The sequence below is a fragment of the Sapajus apella genome, unplaced genomic scaffold (genome assembly GCF_009761245.1).
Source record: "Sapajus apella isolate SASKATOON/1434 unplaced genomic scaffold, GSC_monkey_1.0 scaffold38, whole genome shotgun sequence".
NCBI classification, from domain to species: domain Eukaryota; kingdom Metazoa; phylum Chordata; class Mammalia; order Primates; family Cebidae; genus Sapajus; species Sapajus apella.
Genome location: NW_022436978.1, coordinates 6,059,803 through 6,083,119, shown reverse-complemented (window position 1 = coordinate 6,083,119; position 23,317 = coordinate 6,059,803). Strand labels below are relative to the sequence as shown.

Here is a 23,317-nt window from a genome sequence, read left to right as displayed (position 1 = left end):
TTTTTAATGAGACAGGGTTTCGCTCTTGTTGCCCAAGCTAGAGCTGCAATGGCATGATCTCAGCTCACAGCAATCTCCACCTCCCAGGTGCAAGGAATTATCCTGCCTCTGTAGCTGGGATTACAGGCATGTGCCACCATGCCTGGCTCATTTCTTTGTATTTTTATTAGAAACGGGGTTTTACCATGTTAGCCAGGCTGGTGTCTTGAACTCCTGACCTCAGGTGATCCATCTGCCTTGGCTTCCTGAAGTGCTGAGATTACAGGCATGAGCGACTGCGCCTGACTGGGTTATATTTTAGTCTTCTTCAGCTTTCTAGTTGCCTTTCCTGTAACTCTCCAAAATAAATTTATTATAAAAATAAATGATGCATGTTCTATATAAAACATTTGAGATCAGATTATTGTGTGTTAAATATTGTAAACAAGAAAATCCTCACACCAGAGGTATCCTCCTACTTCATCCATGGGGTGAATATAATAGAATTATTCTCTCTCTGTGTGTGTGTGTGTACACATATATACACATCTTTATTTTGCAAAACAAACTTCGTACCTAAATAAAATAATTCTTTCCTTTGTGAGAATTGATACTTAAAATCAGCATATAAGGTGAAAAATCTCATCGAGTTAAAATTATCCCTGAAAATCCTTCAGGAATTTAACACTATCTCTTGTTAATTACAGCACAATTGTTTTTTTCCTTTAGTGGAAAGGAATGATTTCTTCACTTGAGCCCTAGACGAAGTCATTCGCTTGTTTGACTTCTACTAAAAACACCTAATTATAGAAGCATACTCAGCACAGTGAGATATAGCAAGATGCTCACATTTTGAGAGGCATGTGAAAACTTGGACTACCTAAAGGAAGAATTTTCTTCTCATTTTTTTATTTGTGATAGTCACTTATTGAATAGACAGAGTTGCCCTTTTTTTGGGGGGGGGAAGAGAAGTAGACTGCAGTTGTGTTTGTGTAAGTGTGAATAGTATGATTTCTCTGTACTATACACACTGTTTTTAATCCTCCAAAGCTTATCAACAGATGTCTTTACGTGTCAATAGATTTGTACCATTTTTTTGTATTTATTTATTTTTTGAGACAGAGTTTCGCTCTTGTTGCCCAGGCTGGAGTGCAATGGTGCAATCTTGGCTCACTGCAGCCTCCACCTCCTGGGTTCAAGCAATTCTCCTGCCTCAGCCTCCTGAGTAGCTGGGATTATAAGCATGCATCACCATGCCTGCCTAATTTTGTATTTTTAGTAGAGACGGGGTTTCTCCATGTTGGTCAGGCTGGTCTCATCAGGTGATCCTCCTACCCTATGCCTCCCAAAGTGCTGGGATTACAGGTGTGAGCCACCGCGCCCAGCCAGATTTGTACCATTTTAAATGACTGTTTATGTAGATTATAGTTTTTTAAAATGGTTTCCTAGGAACATTTAGGTTTGTAATTTTTGTTAATTATAAATATCATATTTGCATATGCATTTTTGCTTCAATTCTTTACTATATCCTTAGGACAAACTCCTAGAAATGAATTGTTTGGTCAAAGGGAGTGTGTATTTTAACGCTATTGATGTAATTTGTTAAATACTCTTAGGAATGTTGTATTTATTTTTTAGAAAATATGTGGAAGAATGACTAATTCACCATACCTTAAACAATACAGAGTATTATCCACCTTTTTAGGATTTTCTACTCTGATATGTGGAATATACATTTAGTTATTTTTATGTTTTATTGTGCATTTTGTTGATTAAAGAAATAACCAAAGATGTAAGTCTTTTATTATTTTATTTCTTTTGTAAATTATCTGTTTAATTTGTGCCCCTTCCTCCTCCTTTTTCCTTTTTCTCAGAGGTATAAAATTTACATTAGGCATATCAACTCTGCCATGTAAATTGCAGATAACTTCCCTTGTTTATTATTTGCTTTAAAACTTGGATTTTTAAGAAAACATATGTTTATGTATGGTTAGATTCACCAGTATTTTTCTTTATCAATATTGTGTTTTCTGCCCTTAGTAACATGTTTGGAAACATCCCCAATACTCTACACCCCAAGATTATTATAATCTATCCCCAAGAGTATAAAAACATTCACCTGTATTCAGATTCTTTCAAGACTTTTTAAAAACATTTTAATTTTAAATACATTTGGAAATTATCTTGATATAAAGTATGAGATTGCCTTTTAATAGAAATTTGGTATTTATCCCTTATACAGTTAAAAAAAATTAACGGTTTTTTTTCAGCAGTTTTGAATTTATAGAAGAATTGAGTGGAAAGTACAGTTCCCATATTCTGAACCCCTCTTTCCCTTTTTCGTCTTGCAGGCCATGTGTGGTGGCTCATGCATGTAATCCCAAAGCTTTGGGAGGCCAGGGAGGGAGGATCCTTGAGCCCAGGAGTTTGAGACCAGCCTGGGCAACATAGTAATACCTTGTCTTAAAAAAAAAAAACAAAAAAACAAACAAAAAAAACCAGACATGATGGCATGCACCTGTAGTCCCAGCTACTTTGGAACCTGAGGTAGGAGGATTTGTTGAGCCCAGGAGGTCAAGGCGCTACTGTACCTCAGTTGGGTGACGGAGTGAGATCCTGTCTCTTTAAAAAAAAAAAAAAAAGACTAGGCTCATTTGGCTCATGCCTATAATCCCAGAACTTTAGGAGGCCAAGGTGGGAGAATTGCTTGAGCCCGGGAGGTCGCAGCTGCAGTGAGCCATGGTCATACCACGACACTCCAGTCTGGGTGACCCTGTCTCAAAAACAACAAAAATACCTTATATTAGTGTGGTATATTTGTTTCACTTGATAAGCCAATATTAATATATTGTCATTAGCTAAAGTCTGTAGTTTTACATTAGTAGTCACTCTGCATTGTACATTGACAAATCTGATGTGCACATTTGTTGTTTCGATACATGTATCCACTATTGTAGTATTGTGGATACATGTGTCAAAACAACAAAGGTACAGGGGTTCCCAACTAGAGTGCCACAGTCTGATACCTTAGCAGTGAGCAAGTGACCATTGCCACCTGAGCTTTGTATACTGTCAGATTAGTAGCAGGATTACATTCTCACAGGAGCATGAACCCTGTTGTGAACTGTGCATGTGAGGGATCTAGGCTGCGGGCTCCTTATGAGGTAATCTAATGCCTGATGAGCTGAGGTGGAACAGTTTCACCCCAAAAGCTCCCCCACCCCCTTTTCCGTGGAAAAACTCTTCTGTGGAACTGGTCACTGGTGCCAAAAAGGTTGGAGACTGCTGTTTTTCACTGCCTAGAGATCCTATGTGCTCTTCTTATTCTTCCCCTGTGCCCCACTTCACCCCCAACACAAACTCCAAGAAACCGCTGATATTTTTACTGTCTCCATAGTTTTGCCTCTTCTAGAATGTCATGGTTGGAATCATAAGTATGTTACCTTTTTAGATTGGCTTTTTTCACTTAGCAATGTATTTACGGTTCCTCCATGGCTTTTCATGCTTGATAGCTAATATCTTTTTATGACTGAATAATATTCCACTGTGTGGACGTACTACATTTTGTTTATCTACTCACCTGTTAAAGAACATCTTGGTTGCTTCAAAGTTTAGTCAATTATGTATAATGCTGTTATAAACATTTGCTTGCAGGGTCTTGAGTTGACATAAGTTTTCAGCTTGTTTGGGTGAATACCAAGGAACAAAATTGCTGGAGTATATAGTATGAGTATGTATAGTTTTTAAGAAATGCCAAAGCTGCCTTTCAAAGTGGTTGTACCATTTTACGTTCCTGTCAGCAGTGTGTTGCCCTGTGTCCTCATCAGCATTTGGTACTGTTGGTCCTTTGGATTTTAGCCATTTTAATAGGTGTGTAGTAGTATCTTGTTTTAATTTGGAATTCTCTAATGATAAACATGCTCATTTGCCATCTCTGTCTTTGATGAAGTGTTTGTATCTTTCGCCTATTTTTTTAAATTGGATTGTTTCTTATTGGGTCGTAAAGAATTTTTGTATGCTTTGGATATTAGTCCTTTATTGGGTATGTGTTTTGCCAGTATTTTCTCCCTGTTTCTTGTCTTTTCATTCTCTTTTCCCTATCAACTAAAATTACTATTTTCTCATAGATTAGAAATGTCACCAGTATTATGTTAAATTATTACCTACTGTTGGGCCTATATTTAGATTTTCTACTCTGACCCTAAGTTAGTATTGCCTTATTTCTTTAGTTTGTGAAATGTTTCATGGCTTGTGGGTTTCTCGGTTTAAGATTATATAAGTTGTCACCAAAAGCTAGAAAATTTTTTTGCCTGTTTGAAAATTCCCTTTCTCTCATTCCTCACCCCCCTGCCCCGCCCCCTTGAGAGTATTTCTGGGATTCTACACTTTCCCATCACTCCCATTGTTTGCAAACTTTGAATTCTAGCAAGAAAATAACAAAGGTAATGAAAAGTTTCTATGCAAAAGAAAATTGAATATTTGAAGGCTTCTGAAATGTGTAATCTTGGAGATTTCCATTTTTTTTTTTTTTTTTAAATAAGAAAGGTTGTGGTCTGTTCTGTTGGACTAACTGCTTTTCTTCAAGTTTTAGTTTTTGAGAGTTTCTTAGTGTACATGTTAGAGCTTTTTGTGGCGTTAATAAGATCTTTGTTAAGGAATTGGACTTGTGAAGACCCAGTTTAGGCCAAAACAGGGAAAGCACTTGCCAATTATAAATGATAAATGAGGAATGACTGTGATAAGACTGATCTAGTAGGTTTCAACAAAATTAATGTTTTCAGTTGTGAATTAACCAAAATGTAATTTTTTTGCTAATACGTATTTTAGTATTTCTGCCTTTTCTTCTTTTCTTGCTTGCTGTAGTGCATCATTATTTTCAAAGAAAATAGGTTTTTACAGGGTAGTAAATAAAAATGTAATAGGTGATTTCAACTCTGTGTCTGGTATTTATCTGGTAAGCTTTCTGGATCTTCAGGTGAATATGGAATCACTTGTATCTATTGGCAGTCTCTTGACTACTCCTCTGTGCTCCCATTTTCGTTACATTTTCATAGTAAAGGTTTAAGTTTAGAGTTGTACTCAAGTTAAATTTTTGCATAGGTTTACTGAAAGACTGCCATTTTATACTGGGTAGTAAATTTCACAATTCCTGATAAAATAGTATTGAGGAATGTGACTTTTGAAGCATTGTTTTGCTGTAGTTGGATTTTGTTTTACATAATATGAAGTGTGTGTGTGTGTGTGTGTGTGTGTGTGTGTATGTATGTATAGTGCATATGTGTGTATCTATGTATAGTTATGAGTAGCGTTTATTACTGACATTGGATATTGAAACACATGTGAAATGACTTATGTAAACCAAATGACTGATATAAACCAAAATAGAGAAATAAATTTTCGTTGTCTGTCATAGAGGTGGTTAATTTAATTTTGTAAATTTTGTACCCATGAAAGAGAATTTTAAATATGTGCTTGAGCTTTTGTGTAGCACCTTAGACTATAGCCTTCAAATTTTTCTGAAAATCTACTTTTTTATGTTTTTAAATAGAAAAACCTTAGGTGTTACACAATCTTTTTTCTAAATTTTCTTCATCTCCTAAAGACATTATTGTTGTATCCTGTCTTACCATTTCTTTCTTTTATGTTTCTTCCAAAACTTATTCACTCTATTATTAATGATTGGTTGAGTACCTATGTGTTCAGAGTAAACTAATTAATTCAAGAAGGTTTTCATGAAGTTGCATTTTTGAGAATAATGGATTTTCAGTTTTGGCATGTTAAATAGATTTTCAGAACTTATGAGAGTTGCTACAATTTCAGGGTTAACCATGTTTGTTTTTCTTTTCCCTTTGACTTCTATTTGAGTAGTAACTTCTGTTTTGCTTTAGGCTAGGTACCTTATAGGAATCAGTATTATGCTCTGCAGTTTAAAAAGATATCAAGTCAAAGCATAAGTATTTTGAATCCTAGAATGTCTTTTTGTAGAAGAAACTTGTCGGCTGGGCAAGGTGGCTCACACCTGTAATCCAGCACTTTGGGAAGCCGAGGTGGGCGGATCACAAGGTCAAGAGATCGAGACCATCCTGGCTAACATGGTGAAACCCTGTCTCTACTAAAAGTACAAAAATTAGCTGGGTGTGGTAGCGCGTGCCTACAGTCCCAGCTACTTCAGAGACTGAGGCAGGAGACTCATTTGAACCTGGGAGGTGGAGGTTGCAGTGAGCTGAGATTGTGTCACTGCGCTCCAGCTTGGTGACAGAGTGGGACTCCGTCTCAAAAAAGAAAAAAAGAAATGCCTTGTCACAATGATAATCTTTCTTTTTTTTTACTAAATTTTTATAGTAATGTGCAGTGTTTTAATTATCTTTTGACATATAAAATGTAGATTACCTATAAAATCCAAGGATTGCTGATATCATGGGAAATATAAAATATAGGTACTTTGGACTCACAGGAAAAACTCAGTATCTATAAGCATTTTTTCCAGACTGTGCCCTTTTTGATTAGATGCTCATTTGAAAAACCTTAGCTGATATAACTAAGGAATTGTAATGGGGCAACTACAGAATTGTAATGGGTAGTTTCTGACGAGGTGTTACTGTGTTGTTCACCACTATAGTCTAGAACGCCCCAAAGATGAAGAAATATGGTGGACAAATGCAATAAAATATATAACCTGTGGAATATTCAGCATGTCAGGGTGAAATATGAGTCAAGATTAAAGATGATGTATAGAGTGTATATTTTTTCGGGAAAGTGATAAAAACTGTGACATACTGTCATATCAAAGACTCCACCACAACTGCACATGTATTACCAGAAATATTTTAGTACTTATGCATAGGTTTTTGTTAGCCAAGTATGGTAATTAATCTCTTTTTTAGGTCTGGAATTATCTGATGATATCACATACCTTGACCTCAGAAACAAAAACCTCTAGGTAGATAATTACAAAATTCATGTCTTAAATGTCATGGGCTTGATTCATTTAAGATCTCCCCTAGACTCACTCTGAGATTATTTTTTTTATTCTGATAAAGCTTACCATTGTAACTATTTTCAGGTGTGCAATTCAGTGGCATTAAGTGCGTTCACATTGTTGTGCACCTGTCAATCCTGTTGTTCATCCTCTAGAACTTTGTCGTCATCCCAAATGTAAACTGTACCCATCAAGCAATAATTCCTCATTTCCTTTTTCTGCCAGTCCCTGATGACCACTGTTCTGCTCTGTTTCTGTAAATTTGACTATTCGAGGTACCTCATATAAGTGGAATTATACCATATTTTTCCTCTTGTGTTTGATTTCTTTCACTTAGCATAATGTCTTCACGGTTTAGTCACCCATGCTGTAGTATGTAGAAATGTCTTTTAAGGCTAAACAATGTTATGTTGTATATGTATGCCATGTTTGTTATCCATTCATCTGTTGATGGATTTTTTATTTGTGTTCACCTTTTGATTATTGTGCATGATGCTGCTATGACCATTGGTGCATAAATAATCTGTTTGAGTCCCTGCATTCAATTTTTTTCAGTATATATAGCCAGAAGTAGAATTGATGGATCAAATGGTCATATTTTGAGGCACTAGCATATTTAAATATTAAATAAATTTAATATTTTGAAGAACTACCATACTTTTTTCAACAGTGACTGTGATTTTACATTCTTATCAGCAGTGCACAAAGATTCCAGTTTCTCCACATCCTTATCAACGTTTATTGTTTTCTGTTTTTTAAATAATAGCCATCCTACTGTGTGTTTACCCAGTTTATTTTGTCTTAGCCATCATATAGTGAAAATAAGGTATATATTTGGTTTTCTAGTCCATAGAAGCTTAGATATAGCAAATTAGAAAGGGCTCCTTAATAGATGAATGTAGGACCCAGTCAAGGCATTTCAGTTGACGGAAGCCAGACATGACTGAACTTTTAAAAAATTCACAAGTGGAACACTATTCCTTGGTCATACTGGTTAAGTGAAATGTTCCTATGTTTGAATTATTAGTCTAGATTGCTTTTGTTCTATACAGCAGCCAGTAGCCACATGTGGTTATTTAAATATATTAAATCTAAAATAAATACAATTATAAATTCACTTCCTTACTTGCATTTCAAGTGCTCAATAACCATATGTAGCTAGTAGCTACCATATTGGACAGTGCAGTTATAGAACATTTTTATCATTGTAGAAAGTGTTTTTGGCTGGCACTGTTATAGATTAGAGATGTTACTGAAGGATAATACAGCAGTGTTCTGTTAGTTAATCCTAAAATAAAGGGACTGATGCGGTGGCTCATGCCTATAATCCCAGCGTTTTGGGAGGCCGAGCCAGGAAGATAGCTTGAGCTCAGAAGTACAAGACCAACTTGAGCAACATAGGGAAGACTCTGTCTCTACAAAAAATAAAAGAATTAGGTGGGGCGCCGTGTGCCTGTGGTTCCAGCTACTCGGGAGGCTGAGGTGAGAGGATTGTTTGAACCAAGGAGATTGAGGCTGCAGTGAATCATGATCATGCCACTGCACTCTTAACTGCGTGACACAGTGAGACCCCATCCCAACATAAATAAAGGCTTATAGACATTTAAGGGTTTGATACTTGATTTAGAATAATATAAAATGGGCTACTTGAGATACTGATAACCAGTATCAGTATGAACTCTTGGGGTCATACTATAATGGGCATTTTTTTTTTGTAAGAGATGCCTCCATCTATATATATAGATATATCTGTAAATACATATCTCTTATGTATGTCCTGCTAGATAAATGCACACAGCCACATGTGTATCTTCTACAAAAGAATTATAAATATTTCCTAATGTTTTGTGGAAGGTAGTTCATATTTAAATTTCCCTGATTGTTCTCAGAATGTCTTTTGTACCTCGTCCCCACAACTTCCTCTAGACAAAGCTTTCAAGGCTCAGACATTGCAATTGGTTGCTGTTTTTCACTTCTTTTATACAGAACAATTCTCACTTTCAAATACTTTCTTTTTATGATATTGGGTTCCTAAAGAGACCAGGCCAGTTGTCCTATAGAATGTCTCCGTCTGGATTTGTTTCATAGCTTGCCTTTGGTGTCATTTATCATGTTCCTCTACGTCCTGTCTTTCCTGTGAACTAGAAGTTGGTTCTAAAGGCTTGATTAAGGTTGGAGTTAAACAGTTTTTGGTAAGAATGCTTTGTAGGCGATGCCCTGATTTTGAGCTTTCTATTTCTTTCATATGGTTATGTCAGCAGTTTTATATAGTGGTTCATGGTTTATAAAATGCTTCCACAGATAGTTTTCACTGGAGTGCAGTGGAGTGGTGCAGTCTTGGCTCACTGCAGCCTCCCCATCCCAGGTTCAAGTGATTCTCCTGCCTCAGGTTCCTGAGTAGCTGGGATTACAGGTGCACACCACCACGCCCAGCTATTTTTTGTATTTTTTAGTAGTGACAGTTTTTCACTGTGTTGACCAGGCTGATCTTGAATTCCTGATCTCAGGTGATCTGCCCGCCTGGGCCCCCCAAAGTATTAGGATTACGGGTATGAGCCGCCATGCTTGGCCTCTAGTAATACTCTTAGTACCCTGTGAGGTAGGTTAATATTATCCTCACTGTACAAAGCATTAGTTTTTACCAACCTTTTACTTGGAAAGTTCTGCAATTCCACTGGTTATTAAAACTGAAAGGGGGCTGGACACAGTGGCTCACACATGTAATCCCAGCACTTTGGGAGGCTAAGGCAGGTAAATAACTGGAGGCCAAGAGTTCAAGACCAGCCTGGCCATGTTTTGGCCACAGTGAAACCCCGTCTCTACTAAAAATAACAAAAATTAACAGGGCATGGTGGCATGCGCTGGAAGTCCTGGCCACTAGGAGGCTCAGGCAGGAGAATTGTGTAGATCTGGGAGGTGGAGGTTGCAGGAAGATGATCACACTGTTACACTTCAGCCTGGGCAACAAGAGCAAGACTCTGTCTCAAAAAAAAAAAAAAAGAAAAAAGTGAAAAGGGAGTTAAGTTTGTCTCTATTTTGTGAGGTTCATTTTTTTAAAAGGAATGCTAATGCTTTCAAAATAATGAGAAGCAGTAAGTATAAGTTATTCTGTCTAAATGTTTACAGTTATGAATTATTCTATACAGGATAGTACCCACTTTTATTGTTAACTTCCCTTTAAAGAAATCCAAAATTATACAAGTTGGTGAATAGGGAACTAAGAGTAGTGAATCTAAGCATTGTATAACTGCTACTTAGAGCTTCGGAATAATCAGGGTCAGTGTACCAAGTTCTTATAATTGTAGCTGATTGTAGAGTCATTTGATCTTCTAAATTATCCTGTGCTATTATTAATAAATTTGTCATTTATTTTAGAGTTGCATCATGACTTTAACTGATTGTTTCTAAAGTAGTATAAAATATTTAATTTACTGTTACAAAACATTCTAGACTAGACTAGACGATATCCGAAAGCTTTTCTAGTTCTTTGATTTTTAACTTTTTTTTTGGCTTTGGCTCTGGCTAGAAGGGCAATTAAAACCACTTGAGTGATTTACATTCCCAGCTTATATACTGGTGGTGACTATATAAAATATCAGTAATAACTCATATCTGTAGAATTCACAATAATGATATTAGCTACCATCTGTTAGGAGCCTATTCTGTCCTATAGTGCTAGGCATTTTATATATATTATACTCAATCCTTGCAACAATTCACAGTGGTAAGAGGCAAGTTACCAGAGGTTAAGTAGTTTGTCTGAAGTTGTAGCTAGTTGGTGATGGGGTTGGGATTTGAACCAAGCAGTGACTTTGAAGTGTAAAAAGCCTGTGAATTTTACACGGTGCCCTGCAGATTCTGATACGATTGTGATATAATGAAATAAGAAAATATTTACTGTTTAAGTACATTATACGATGGGACTTAATTTACTAATCTAGAATAAAAATTGTGCTTTTGAGTTATGTTGTTGTAGCATTGTGTAATTTAGTTAGAAAATATAAATACTTATGAATTTTAATTTTCCTTTTTCTAGATATTCAAGAATTTTATGAAGTGACCTTACTGGATAATCCAAAATGTATAGATCGTTCAAAGCAGTCTGAACCAATTCAGCCTGTGAATACTTGGGAAATTTCCAGCCTCCCAAGCTCTACTGTGACTTCAGAAACCCTGCCAAGCAGCCTTAGCCCTAGTGTAGAGGTAAGATAAAAAATTTGTTCTGAAGCTGTTTTTTAGTGATCAATTTATTTGTGCCAGTATGTTTTTTCATTTTATTAAAATATTTTATACAAATGGATTTTTTGTGGAAGTATAATTTATAATAGAATAAAGAGAATGGAGTTAAAATATTTTTGAAAAGGAAAGCTCTGATTCTCTGTTGTCCCTGTTTTAAAATGTTATGAATTGTTTAAGAATTAAAAAGTTCTTTGCATTGTTAGACCACTACGAGACTTCAACTATGTGTAATTAAAATGGAAATGGTACTTTGAACTCACTAGAGACTGAAGCGTAAACTTGAACATCAGCATTGGTTTCTACGTTTCTGTAGTTAAAGCTATTTTTTTGAATACTCATAACTATCTTGGTAAGACTCTTTTTTTGTTGGTGTTATACTGTCGCCCACTTGGATGTGGTATAGCAGAGATACGAAGCATTTTGTAACAAGGATTCTGCCCAGGAAGCATTAGTCATTTGAAAGTGGTTGTCTGTCTGAATTTGAATCTGCCCTTTATAGTTAGTGTAAGGTAGTACAGTGCCTGGAAAATGGAATGTTTCTGTTTGGTGAATAATTAATCAGGAAAAAGTGGTGGTAGGCAGCAACCAGATAGCAGTTTGGTAAAGAAGTTAGATGGTTTCTCAGTTTTTAGTAACATAGAAGTACAGAATTTTAGAGCAGGAAGAATCAGAGCACATCTGGTCCCTTGCCTTCATTTTAAAGATGAGGAAACTCAGATCACAAATAAAATGACTTGACCCACTTTGTTTAGCTAGTTTGGGCAATTCTACCTTTGAATTTCAGGCCTCTTAACACACAACTCACAGTTCTCTTTATTAATTTTAGAACTTGTATGCTTCTCTTTGATTAGAAAGTACAATATTTATTGTGTATATCCTTATTTTTACATGCTTTTTTTTTTTCATCACTTTCTCTAGGATAATTTTCATTTCCATACTCTTTAGTTGATACATCACTTGCTTTTATAATAGTTCGTTTCTGAGGTCTATTTCAAATGGTTTTCTAAAATGTCTTCAGTCAGTTATTGCTATGGTTTGAATGTGTCACCTCCAAAATTCAGGTGTTGTCAATGTGATAATAGAGGTGGGGCCTTTAGGAGGTGATTAGGCCATGAGGACTCCTCCATCCTTCATGGGCTTAAGGCCCTTATAAAAGTGCCTCCACAGGTTGGGTGCGGTGGCTCACACCTGTAATTCCAACACTTTGGGAGGCTGACATGGATGAATTGCCTGAGGTCAGGAGTTCAAGACCAGCCTGGTCAACATGATGAAACTCTGTCTCATGTCTAAAATACAGAAATTAGCTCTGCATGGTGGCGTGTGTCTGTAATCCCAGCTACCAGGAGGCTCAGGCAGGAGAATTGCTTGAACCCAGGAGGCGGAGGTTGCAGTGAGCTGAGATTATGCCACCAAACTCCAGTCTGGGCGACAGAGTGAGACTCTGTCTCAACAAAAGAGCTGCCACAAAGAGTTTAGCATTTTAGCTTGCCTTTCTGCTTTCTGCCCTGTTGAGATGCAACAAGAAGGCCCTTACCAGACCAAATGCCTACATCTTGGACTTCCAGCCTCCAGAATCGTGAGAAATGGCTTTTGTTTTTCATAAATTACCCAGTCTCAGGTATCCAGTTGTAGCAGCACAAAATGGACTAAGACAGTTATACAGTTTGTATTTCACATTTATTGTCTTAGTCCTAGGTTAGAAAACTTGCTTATGTAAAAACATGTTAAACTTTAAGAGAATTCGACTTGCTTAATAAGAGAATTAATTGCTGACTAGTGTTTTCCATTGTCTGATTTAAGATACTTACCTTTGATTATAAAGCCTACAGTTCTAATACTTGGTTTACTTATTTTTGTAGGCGATTGTTTAAATAATGGCTGGATCACTGCAACCATTAAAAGTAAATATTTGACATTATTGGTGGGAATGTAAATTACTGCAGCCATTATGGAAACCGTATGGAGGTTTCTCAAAAAAACTAAAAATAGAACTGCCCACCAGCAGTCTCATTAGTGGATATCTGTCCAAAAGAAAGGATATCAGAATATCAATGGGATACCTGGACCTGCATGTTTATTGCAGCACTGTTCACAATGGCCAAGATATGGAATCAATCTAAATACCCATCAACAAATGAATGGATAAAGAAAGTGTGGTATGTGTACACACACACACACACACACACACACACACACACACACACAGAGTGGACTACTGTTCATCCATAAAAAGAATGAAATCCTGTCATTTGCAACAACGTGAATAGAACTGGAGGTTATTATGTGAAATTAAGTAAGCCAGGCACAGAAAGATAAATATCACATGTTTTCATGTGGGAGAGAAAAATGTTGATCTCACGGAGGTAAAGAGTAGAATGGTAGCTACCAGGCTGGGAAGGGTGGGAGAGGGAAAAGATGAAGAGAGGATGGTTAATGACTTTACAAATACGGTTAGATAAAAGGAATACATTCTGCTGTTCAGTAGTGCAATAGGGTGACTACAATTTATTGTATATTTCAAAATGGTTTAGAATACATGAAGAAATGGTAAATGTTTGAGGTGATGGATATTCTAAATACCGTGATTTGACCATTACGCATTATATGAATGTATCAAAATATCACATGTACCCTACAAATACATACAATTATGTATATATCCGTAATAATTTTTTTAACTGTAAATATTTATCAAGGTTGAATAAGTTGACAGTTTTGTAAACTGGAAGTTTTTTTCCATATAGATTTCATTTAGAAAGATCAGTAGTGCATTGAGTTTCATCAGAAATGACATTGGAAACACTTCAATTTTTATAAAATTATGAGGCATTTATACCTAGAATGCTACAGCTAGTGCTCGACTTATGACCACGATTGGTTCCAGCAGACCGGCCGTAACACGATTTGGTCGTAAGTTGAGTAGGCTATATGTACAGTACTGTGAAATGATGTTATAAAAATCTTTAAGTCATATTTTATCATAATTTTCTTTCATTGTGATATATCATAATTTTCTTTGTTCATTTTATGCCATTTGTATCATCTCTACACCATTTTGTTTCTTATTTTTACATTCGTCAGGTTTAAGTAAAACACTGCATTACCAGTACAACTGGTTTAATATTTGCAAAACATACAAAATTACAAAATACAGGTGCATACAAAAATATAAAATACAGGTGTAAAAAATACCATAGGAAACATTTTCCCAATTGCAAAACATATCAAAATATATAAACATGTATGAAACATTTTATTGGCCGCTGGTGCTTGGCTGCGGATCGTTGATGTCATCTGAGGCAGCAGTTGGGGTTACCGGAGTTGGTTTTTTCATAAACATGGTGAGCTTTGTCTGAATTATATGTTTCTTTTTTTATTCATAAATTTCACAATACGGACGAAACACATCGTGCACCATCTGTTCAATCCTTGCAAATTGTTCGATGTTTGGGTCCATTGCTTCGAAATGTATAAGAAGTTTATTAGTACTGTAAAGATAAACCGTCTGATAATCCCTTAGTGGTGAACTTTCTTTCTGGCTCCTCTCCTTCTTTCTCTGCTTCTCTTCTTTCTTCTTCCGCCACTCTTTCGTCTTCCAGTTCGATTAGATCTTCGTTTGTAAGTTCTCCGGATTCTTTGTCTAGCAACTCTTCGACATCTTCCATTTCACACTCCAAAGAAAGGTCTTTAGCGAGTTTTACTATTTTTTCCCGAATCGTTTCAAGTTCATGTTCACTGTCAAATCCGTCAAAATCATTAACATAGCACTTAACGCAATTTTTCCAGATGCCATTCATGTACTTTGTCATCACAGCCTCCCAGGCGGTAGCGATATTCTTGATACACATCAAAATGTTGTAGTGTTTCCAAAAATCTCGCAATGTTAGTTCTGAGTCAGCATCTATGGCGGATATTGCTTGAGCGAAGGTGGTTTGGAGATAGTTGGCCTTTAATGTAGCAATCGAACCTTGGTCCATAGGCTGGATGAGTGGAGTTGTGTTTGGCGGAAGAAAAACAAATTTTACACCTGGATGGAGATCGCCTGAATGTGGTGGGTGTCCAGGTGTATTATCGAATAGCAGTAAAATCTTGAAAGGAATATCTTTCTCCAAACAATATTCTTGAACTTGAGGAATAAAACAGTTCATAAACCAGTCTTCAAACAATCCATGTGTCATCCATACTTTACGTTGAGAACGAAAGTAGACAGGCAGCGTGTGCTTGTTAATATTCTTGAACGCACGCGGGTTGTCTGAGTGATAAATTAAGAACGGCTTCAGCTTAAACCCTGCGATGTTCCCGCCAAGCAGCAGAGTTAGCCTATCCTTAAATGCTTTAAATCCCAGCATGCTTTTGGCCTCTTTGTGAATATAAGCGCGTGCTGGCATCCGTTTCCAAAATAATCCAATTTCATCAATGTTGAAAATCTGTTCTGCTAGATATCCCTCATCTGTAATTAATTCATCCAGACTATCAACAAACTTAACGTGCTCCTTCCTCATCCGCACTCGCTGCTTCTCCAGTCGCTCGAACACTATGCATTTGGAATCTTTTCTTGAATCTCTGGAACCAGCCAGTGCTTCCTACAAATTCTTGACTGTAATCTTCTCCAGCACGCTGCTTCAGAGTCTGAAATAGACTTCTCGCCTTCATCTGCACAGTAAAAAGACTTAATGGTGTCCGTTTTTGAATTTGATCTTCCATCCAAATATATAGCAATTTCTCCATTGTGTGGATGGGCCCGTTTCGTTGCTTTGTTATAACTGTTGATCGCATGGGTGCAGAACCTTTCACAGCTTCACGAATTCTTTCTTTATCTTTCAAAATCGTCGATACAGTCGAGTGATAACTTCGTATCACATGCGATCACATTCACTTTCTTTCCTCCTTCATACTGCTTAATTACCTTCATTTTTGTGTCGAGATCGATGACCTTTGTTTCCTTCTTGGCAGGCTGAGGTATAGACAAAGACAATTTCCTCTTGGTAGACATCTTGGGAGGGGTTTGATGAAAAATATCCAAGACACAAAACACAAATTGCTGTACCGAGCCTGGGATAACAGTTGAAATGGTGCACGTGGAGATGGTAGTGCTGCCGGAAGCTGGTCTGCACTGTCGTTCGCCCAGCTGGGCAACGTTTGCGCTGCCAGACGCGGAGCAGTCGTGGCTAGCGTTTGTGGTTGTAAGTTGCATAGGTTGTAAGTCGATCAATTACCTGTATTTGCAGCTCTGGGTCCTATACCTCCTAAAAGGTATATTACAAACATCATAAAGGCGCTTCAAGTGAATAGGAGAATAAGAACTTTCGTATTGTGAATGTCAGATCGTATTAGTTTGGAAAGTAGATGAGAAGAGAATATGATCACAAAATGTTGTTTAGTGCATGGCACATGGAAAATGCTGTAGTAATGTTTGCAATCTGTTCCCATTCATGAGTAGACTCTTAAGGGGAACATTGGGATATGTCCATCAAGTCCTAGATTTTTAAAAAATGGCAAAAACTTGTGTGTATCAAACTTGAGTGAGCAAGGTCAGTTGGAATACCATCTTACAGAGATTACAGAATATCCTGACAGGTGTTTGTCCGAAAATGTCAATTGTTTTGAAACACACTGATCGATGATAGTTATAATGATTTTTTTTAAAAAACCTGGAATGTTTAGAGGTTTAATTTCTACTTTTTGAGGGTGTTATGAGAGAAGATAAGTATGTTCCCCTTTCACCCATCTATTCATGCTTCATTTGGAAAACTTGGCTAAGTTATTATTTGATCTCGTTTCGTTTGCTACTTTAGAGTCTTGGGCCATGATGTTTAGGACTAAAAAGAGGCTTAGAGAATCTACTTACTCAAATTAAAACAAGTAACTTAAAACTTAAGAAAGTTTATTATACTAAACTTGAAAAATTTGAAAATCATAAAACCATTTTGTCTTAAACAGAATTTAGGTTATTATACTTGTATACTAATTCTTGGATATAATGATCTCTTCCAACAACATTGTATATAACATGCCTCTTTCACTTCATGTTTGCTTTTGCAGGACTAAAAAAGGGTTATTTTTGCTAAAAGTATTTAAGATTGTTCAATTTCCACAAAAGCTTGCCTGTTACTCTCTTAAAATACAAATCTTTGTCTTTTAAAGCATCTATCCAGTTTTCTTTGTCTTTGTCTTTTTTTTAAATAGCAGTTGATAACTAACTAACTCTTGCCAGGTCATTTTTCAGTTACTTTGTGACCTTATAAATTCTGTTTCTTCTGTTGTAGTAAATTTAAAGTGACAGAATTAGTATCCCATTTTCTTAAAAAAAATTTTTTTATATAATATCTTTTATGTTGAGTGTATGTCTAGTGAGATATTTGGAATAATGTTTAATATTTCATCATTGTTTCAGAGTGATAGGGATTTTCTTCTTTTTTGTACTTTTCTGTATTACTTTTTTTGTTGTTTTAGAAACAGGGTCTCATTCTGTTGCCTGGGGTGGAGTGCAGTGGTGCAATCATAGCTCACCGTGTACTACACTCAGCTAAAACCACCTTTTTTGTTTGTTTGTTTGAGACAGAGTCTCCCTCTGTCACCCAGGCTAGAGTGCAATGGTGCAATCTCGGCTCACTGCAACCTCTGCATCCCTGTGTTCAAGTGATTCTCCTGCCTCAGCCTCCCAAGTAGATGGGATTATAGGCAGCTGCTATTATGCCTGGCTAATTTTTGTAGAGATGGGGTTTCACCGTGTTGGCCAGGATGGTCTTGAACTCCTGACCTTAGGTGATCCGTCTACCTTGGCCTGCTAAAGTGCTGGGATTACAGGCCTGAGCCACTGTGCCTGAGCCGAAAACCATTTCTTTAAAGTTTTTTGGAGATTGGGTCTTACTATGTTGCCTAGGCTAGTCTCAGACTCCTGGTGGTGGTCTCCAGCAGTCCTCCCACCTCAGCCTCCAGAGTAGCTGGGATTACAGACTTAAGCCACCACACCCAGCTCTATTAATTTTTAAAAATAGCACATGTCATTTTTATAAGAACAATTCTATTCTAAAATAAGAGTGAATTACTTTTAGAGATGTTAAGGATATATGACTAAAAAAAAAAAAAGCAAGACAAAAGAGTAGGAGGAATTACCTGATTTAATGGGACATTTCAATAGAAAAGCGTTGATTTATAAGGAAAGTTAGGTGACTCTTAAAAAACCAAGATAAGGCAGGGCGCGGTGGCTCACGCCTGTAATCTGACCACTTTTGGAGGCTGAAGTGGGCAAATAACCTGAGGTCAGCAGTTCGAGACCAGCCTGGGCAACATGGTGAAACTGTGTCTCTACTAAAAATACAAAAATTAGCCAGGCATGGTGGTGCACACCTGTAATCCCAACGACTTGGGAGGCAGAGGTATGAAATTGCTTGAAATTAGGAGGTGGAGGTTGCAGTGAGCCAAGATCACACCACTGTATTCCAACCTGGGTGACAGGGCAAGACTCCCTCTCAAAAAAATAAATAAATAGAGCAAGGTGAAAGAGTACGAGGAATTGCCTGATTTAATGGGACATTTCAGTAGAAAAGGATGCACCCTACTCCTAACCACAGTACATTTCCAACTGGAACAGAGAGTCAAAGGTTTAAAAAAAAAGAACCATAAAAGTAAAATTTTGGGGCTGGGCATGGTGGCTCATGCCTGTAATTTCGGCACTTTGGGAGACCAGGGTGCACAGATTGCTTGAGCTCAGGAGTTCGAGACCAGCCTGGGCAACATAGCAAAACTCCATCTCTACAAAAAATACAAAAACTTAGCTGGGCATGGTGGCCCTCACCTGTGGTCCCAGCTACTCAGGAGGCTGAGGCGGGAAGATAGCTTGAGTCCTGGAGGCTGAGGCTAGTCTTGAACTGAGCTCAAGCAATCTACCTACCTTGACCTCCAAAAGGGCTGGATTATAGGTGTGAGCCACCACACCCGATAAACTTTCTTGTTTAGTGAAGTATGTATAATACTTGCAGTAGTTGTCCTGTAAACATTTTTTGAATGAAGTGAGAGCTGTGGTTCTTTTTTATTGTAATTAGAGAATGGGCCAAAGGTGATTATGTTTCTTCCAAATTTTTATTATACAGAATTTTGAAAATACAGCAAAATTAAGAGAGTAATACAACAAACATCTATATAGATTCAATAGTTGCTAACATTTTGTCATATTTACTTTTCCTGTATGTGTGTATTTTTTGAAACTATTTGAAAATCAATTGCAGACATCATAGACTTAAACTATTAACACTTTAGCACGTATCTCCTAAGAGTAAGAATAGTTAGGTATTCTTCTGTGTAATCTTAGTATCATCATCACATCTAAGAAAATTAGCAGTAATTGTTCAATTTTCTCTCCAATCTATATTCAAAATTGTCCCCAATCTATTTTGTGAGACTTAAAAAAAAAATCAGGTAAATCAGTACACATACCATTTATGCATTTGATTATTAGGTGTCTGTTTTTAACTGGGTTTTCCTAAAAGCAGAACCTGAGATAGATTGCTTATGTGCTATTAGTTTATTTAGAGAGTTTATTCCTAGAGAGCAAAAGTGAGGGAAGAGTTGAAGAAACTGTTATAGGAAGAGGAAAAACTAATATAAAGATGCTTCTTGCCACTAAGTGTTGACTGATTTTTGTATCCTCGGTATTGCATTCCTGAGACGCTATGTATACTTCATGTTAGGACTCTGCAAGGAAAGAGAAAGAATTTATCTACTGGCTTCTAGTGGGCAGCAATTCCCCCATACTTTAGGGTTGTGGACTTGTCAACGTTAGTGACAGTAGTGTCCAGTGTTGTGGTTAACAGGAAAGCCCCAAGTGAGGGGGGTGAGAGGAGGAGATGTGGACTGGGGGCCAAAGACAAGAAGTGTGAAGATCTGGGGATGAATTTTGGAATGGGTTGGGAGTAAGCATACCAAATCTGATACAGTGTCTCTGGTCTTTTGTAATCTAGTAGAATAATCTTCCTTTTCTTCTTCCCTCCACTATAAATGACATTACCTTTTTGAAGAGACCATGCCAGTTGTCTTATAGACTATCATACATTCTTTATTTGTCTAATTTGTTTCGTCATGTTATTTAACTCATTCTGGTAAGAGGAAGTTAGATATAAAGGTTGATTAGACTCATTTTTGGTGAACAGATGTCATAGTGATACACAGTGTTGTATTTCATATTGCATCATCAGGAAGCACACAATATCAGGTTGTTGCACTTGTGGTGCTAAGTTGGATTGCTTAAAGGTGGGAACCTCCAGATCTTCCACTGTAAAGGTATGTTTTTCTTGTTGATATTATGAAGCTTGTATGGGGTTGTACTTTGGCATCTTGTATTGAGTCAGTTTCCACCCATTGGTGATCATTGCCAAATCACTACATTTGAGGTTTCAAAATGTTATTTTTCTTTCTAATTTTATCATTCCACTCCTTTTCCTCAGCTAGGATGAACTTCTGTTCCTTCTAAAAAGACAGGCTAAAATTTACATTATTTTGTTTTAACGACCAGTTATTTGGGTTGTTTGTATGATAATCCCTTCTAGAGGTTGCCAAGTTCCCCACTTTTTCTGGATTTCTCTCTTTACAAAGTTATCACTGTAGTCTGAGAGATTTTTATTTATTAAATGTTTACAATACATATCAGTTTGGGTGCTCATATTCATCTTTTACTAGACGAATCACTTGAAGGGATATCTGTGTTTTCTTTTCATATGCCCCACTAGTCTTTGAGCATGTCCTTGCTTTCCAACAATTTTCCCAAGTTTATTTTGAGTTTTCAATGCTCCTGAACTAGAATCCATGCATAACGATGTTTTCTCTTTTTCTGTTCATAATGATTGCTTTTTCTTTGAGGTGTTATTTTTGAGAGATAAGAAAGTGGACAGGAAGGTGACAGATTCTTTCAACTCTAGTCTTTTGCCCCAGAACTGGTAAAATAAAATCTGAAAAATATTGTGTGAGAAAGTAAGCCTTCCTTTCTTAAACTCTGATGTGTTCCACAAAAATGGATTAAAATAATAACTGTATTATTTTTCAAACAGCATAGTTTTAAAAGGCACTTCACATACATTGTAACAATTTGGATGTCACAGGAGCATGAATTCATTCTTGCTATAGCCTCCTAACATACATGAGGTGAACCAGATTTTGGTTCTTAATACATGGAGCTTATACTGTGTTTACTTTAGAATTTAGCAAACTGTCATTCAGGGATGTTGATACTGCCCAACCTTGTAGATTACCATATAGAAAAACTGAGATTAGAATTCAGAACTTCAGGCTTCAAGACTGATGTTTTTATTTTTGTTTAATAACTTTCTTGGCAATTGGACTTGTTACAAAGGAAAATATTGCAATAAAGTTAAAATAAGGAGAGAAAGGACTAATTTTCATAGAGATAGAAATACAACAGGCAAGTTTATTTTTTTTAAAAAAAAAAGCTGTAGAAATTTAGTAGTATGCAGCATGATGTTTTGGCCAATCACAGACCACGTTAAGTAGGATCACTTAAGATTATACTCAAGCTGAGAAATTTATATCTCCTGGTAACATCATCACAGTCATAACATTGTAGCACAGTGTATATTAAGTGTTTGTGGTGATGCTGGTGTAAACAAACCTGTTCTGCCAGTCCTATAAAAGCATAGCACATGGCCGGGCGCGGTGGCTCAAGCCTGTAATCCCAGCACTTTGGGAGGCCGAGGCGGGTGGATCACGAGGTCAAGAAATCGAGACCATCCTGGTCAACATGGTGAAACCCCTTCTCTACTAAAAATACAAAAAATTAGCTGGGCATGGTGGTTCGTGCCTGTAATCCCAGCTACTCAGGAGGCTGAGGCAGGAGAATTGCCTGAACCCAGGAGGCGGAGGTTGCAGTGAGCCGAGATCGCGCCATTGCACTCCAGCCTGGGTAACATGAGTGAAACTCCGTTTCAAAAAAAGCATAGCACATGTAATTAGGTACAGTACATAATACTTGATAAATATAAACAACTGTGTTACAAGTTTATGTATGTACTTTACTTTTAATCATTATTTTATAGAATGTTCTTATACATTTTAGAAAAAAGTTAATTGCAAAATGGCCTCAGGCATGTCCTTTAGGAGGTATTCCAGAAGAAGAAGGCGTTTTTGTAGATGATTGCACCATGCATGTTATTGCCCCTGAAGACCTTCCAGTGGTACTGTCCAGTCATACTGGTAATTCTGACCCTGGGTAGGCTCATGCTAATGGATGTGTGTGTCTTCATTTTTAGCAAAAAGATTTAAACAGAAAAAATAAAAAAATAGAAAAAAGCTTATAGAATCATATATAAAAAAAAATCTGTACAGCTTTACAGTGTATTTGTGTTTTGAGGTCAGTGTTAAGGTGAAAGAGTCAAAAAGTTAAAAAAATTAAATTTATAAAGCAAAAAGGTTATAGTAAAGCCAAGGTTAATTTATTACTGAAGAAAGAAAAATGTGTTTCTATAAATTTTGTGTACATGAGCCTGGGCAGCATAGGGAGACCACATCTCTAAAAAAAAAAAACAAAAAAAATTAGGCGTGGTGGCTCATGCCTGTAGTCCCAGCTAATTGAGAGGATGAGGTGGGAGAACCGCTTGAACCCAGGAGATCAAGGCTGCAGTGAGCTGTGATCAGTCCACTGCATTTCAGCCTGGGTGATGGAGTGAGACCCTGTCTCCAAAAATATTGTAAGAGAAGTGGAACAACTGCCATATTATGCCAAGCTGTTAATCTCGGAGAAAACTCAGCATTACATAGTTACTGAGAAAATAAAAGTCTGTGTGAAAGCTTAATTATGTCACATCAGTTAGATTTATCTGTTCCAAGAAGGCACCCCCAATTAGTTTTGAATTACAAGTTTTGATTATGTGACATTTTCAGTAACTCATCATTTGAATAATTTTGATTGCTCTATATCTGTACCTATTACTATTTTTAGTATTAGAACAGTGATATCTCATGTGGTCCTAAACCTCCTCCCCCCTCCCGTTTTTTGAATTTCCAAAGTGATGCATGTTTATTGCAAAATTTCTGAACTTTATATGTTTTTAATTATATGAAAGGCATATCAGAGAATAAATACTAACAGCTTCTGTTATGCTTTTAATCCTT

At 36.8% G+C, this 23,317-nt stretch overlaps 1 protein-coding gene across 21 annotated transcripts in view; it reads left to right on the top strand.

The window, feature by feature from the left end:
* The window catches only part of DLG1 (discs large MAGUK scaffold protein 1), a 291,753-nt gene that overhangs the window by 33,231 nt on the left and 235,205 nt on the right, over positions 1-23,317 (top strand). For all 21 annotated transcript variants that reach the window (XM_032298165.1, XM_032298168.1, XM_032298162.1 and 18 more), the window contains exon 4: positions 10,995-11,161. In XM_032298165.1, coding sequence (XP_032154056.1) covers positions 10,995-11,161 — 167 coding nt within the window. The remainder of the gene's footprint in view (positions 1-10,994; positions 11,162-23,317) is intronic.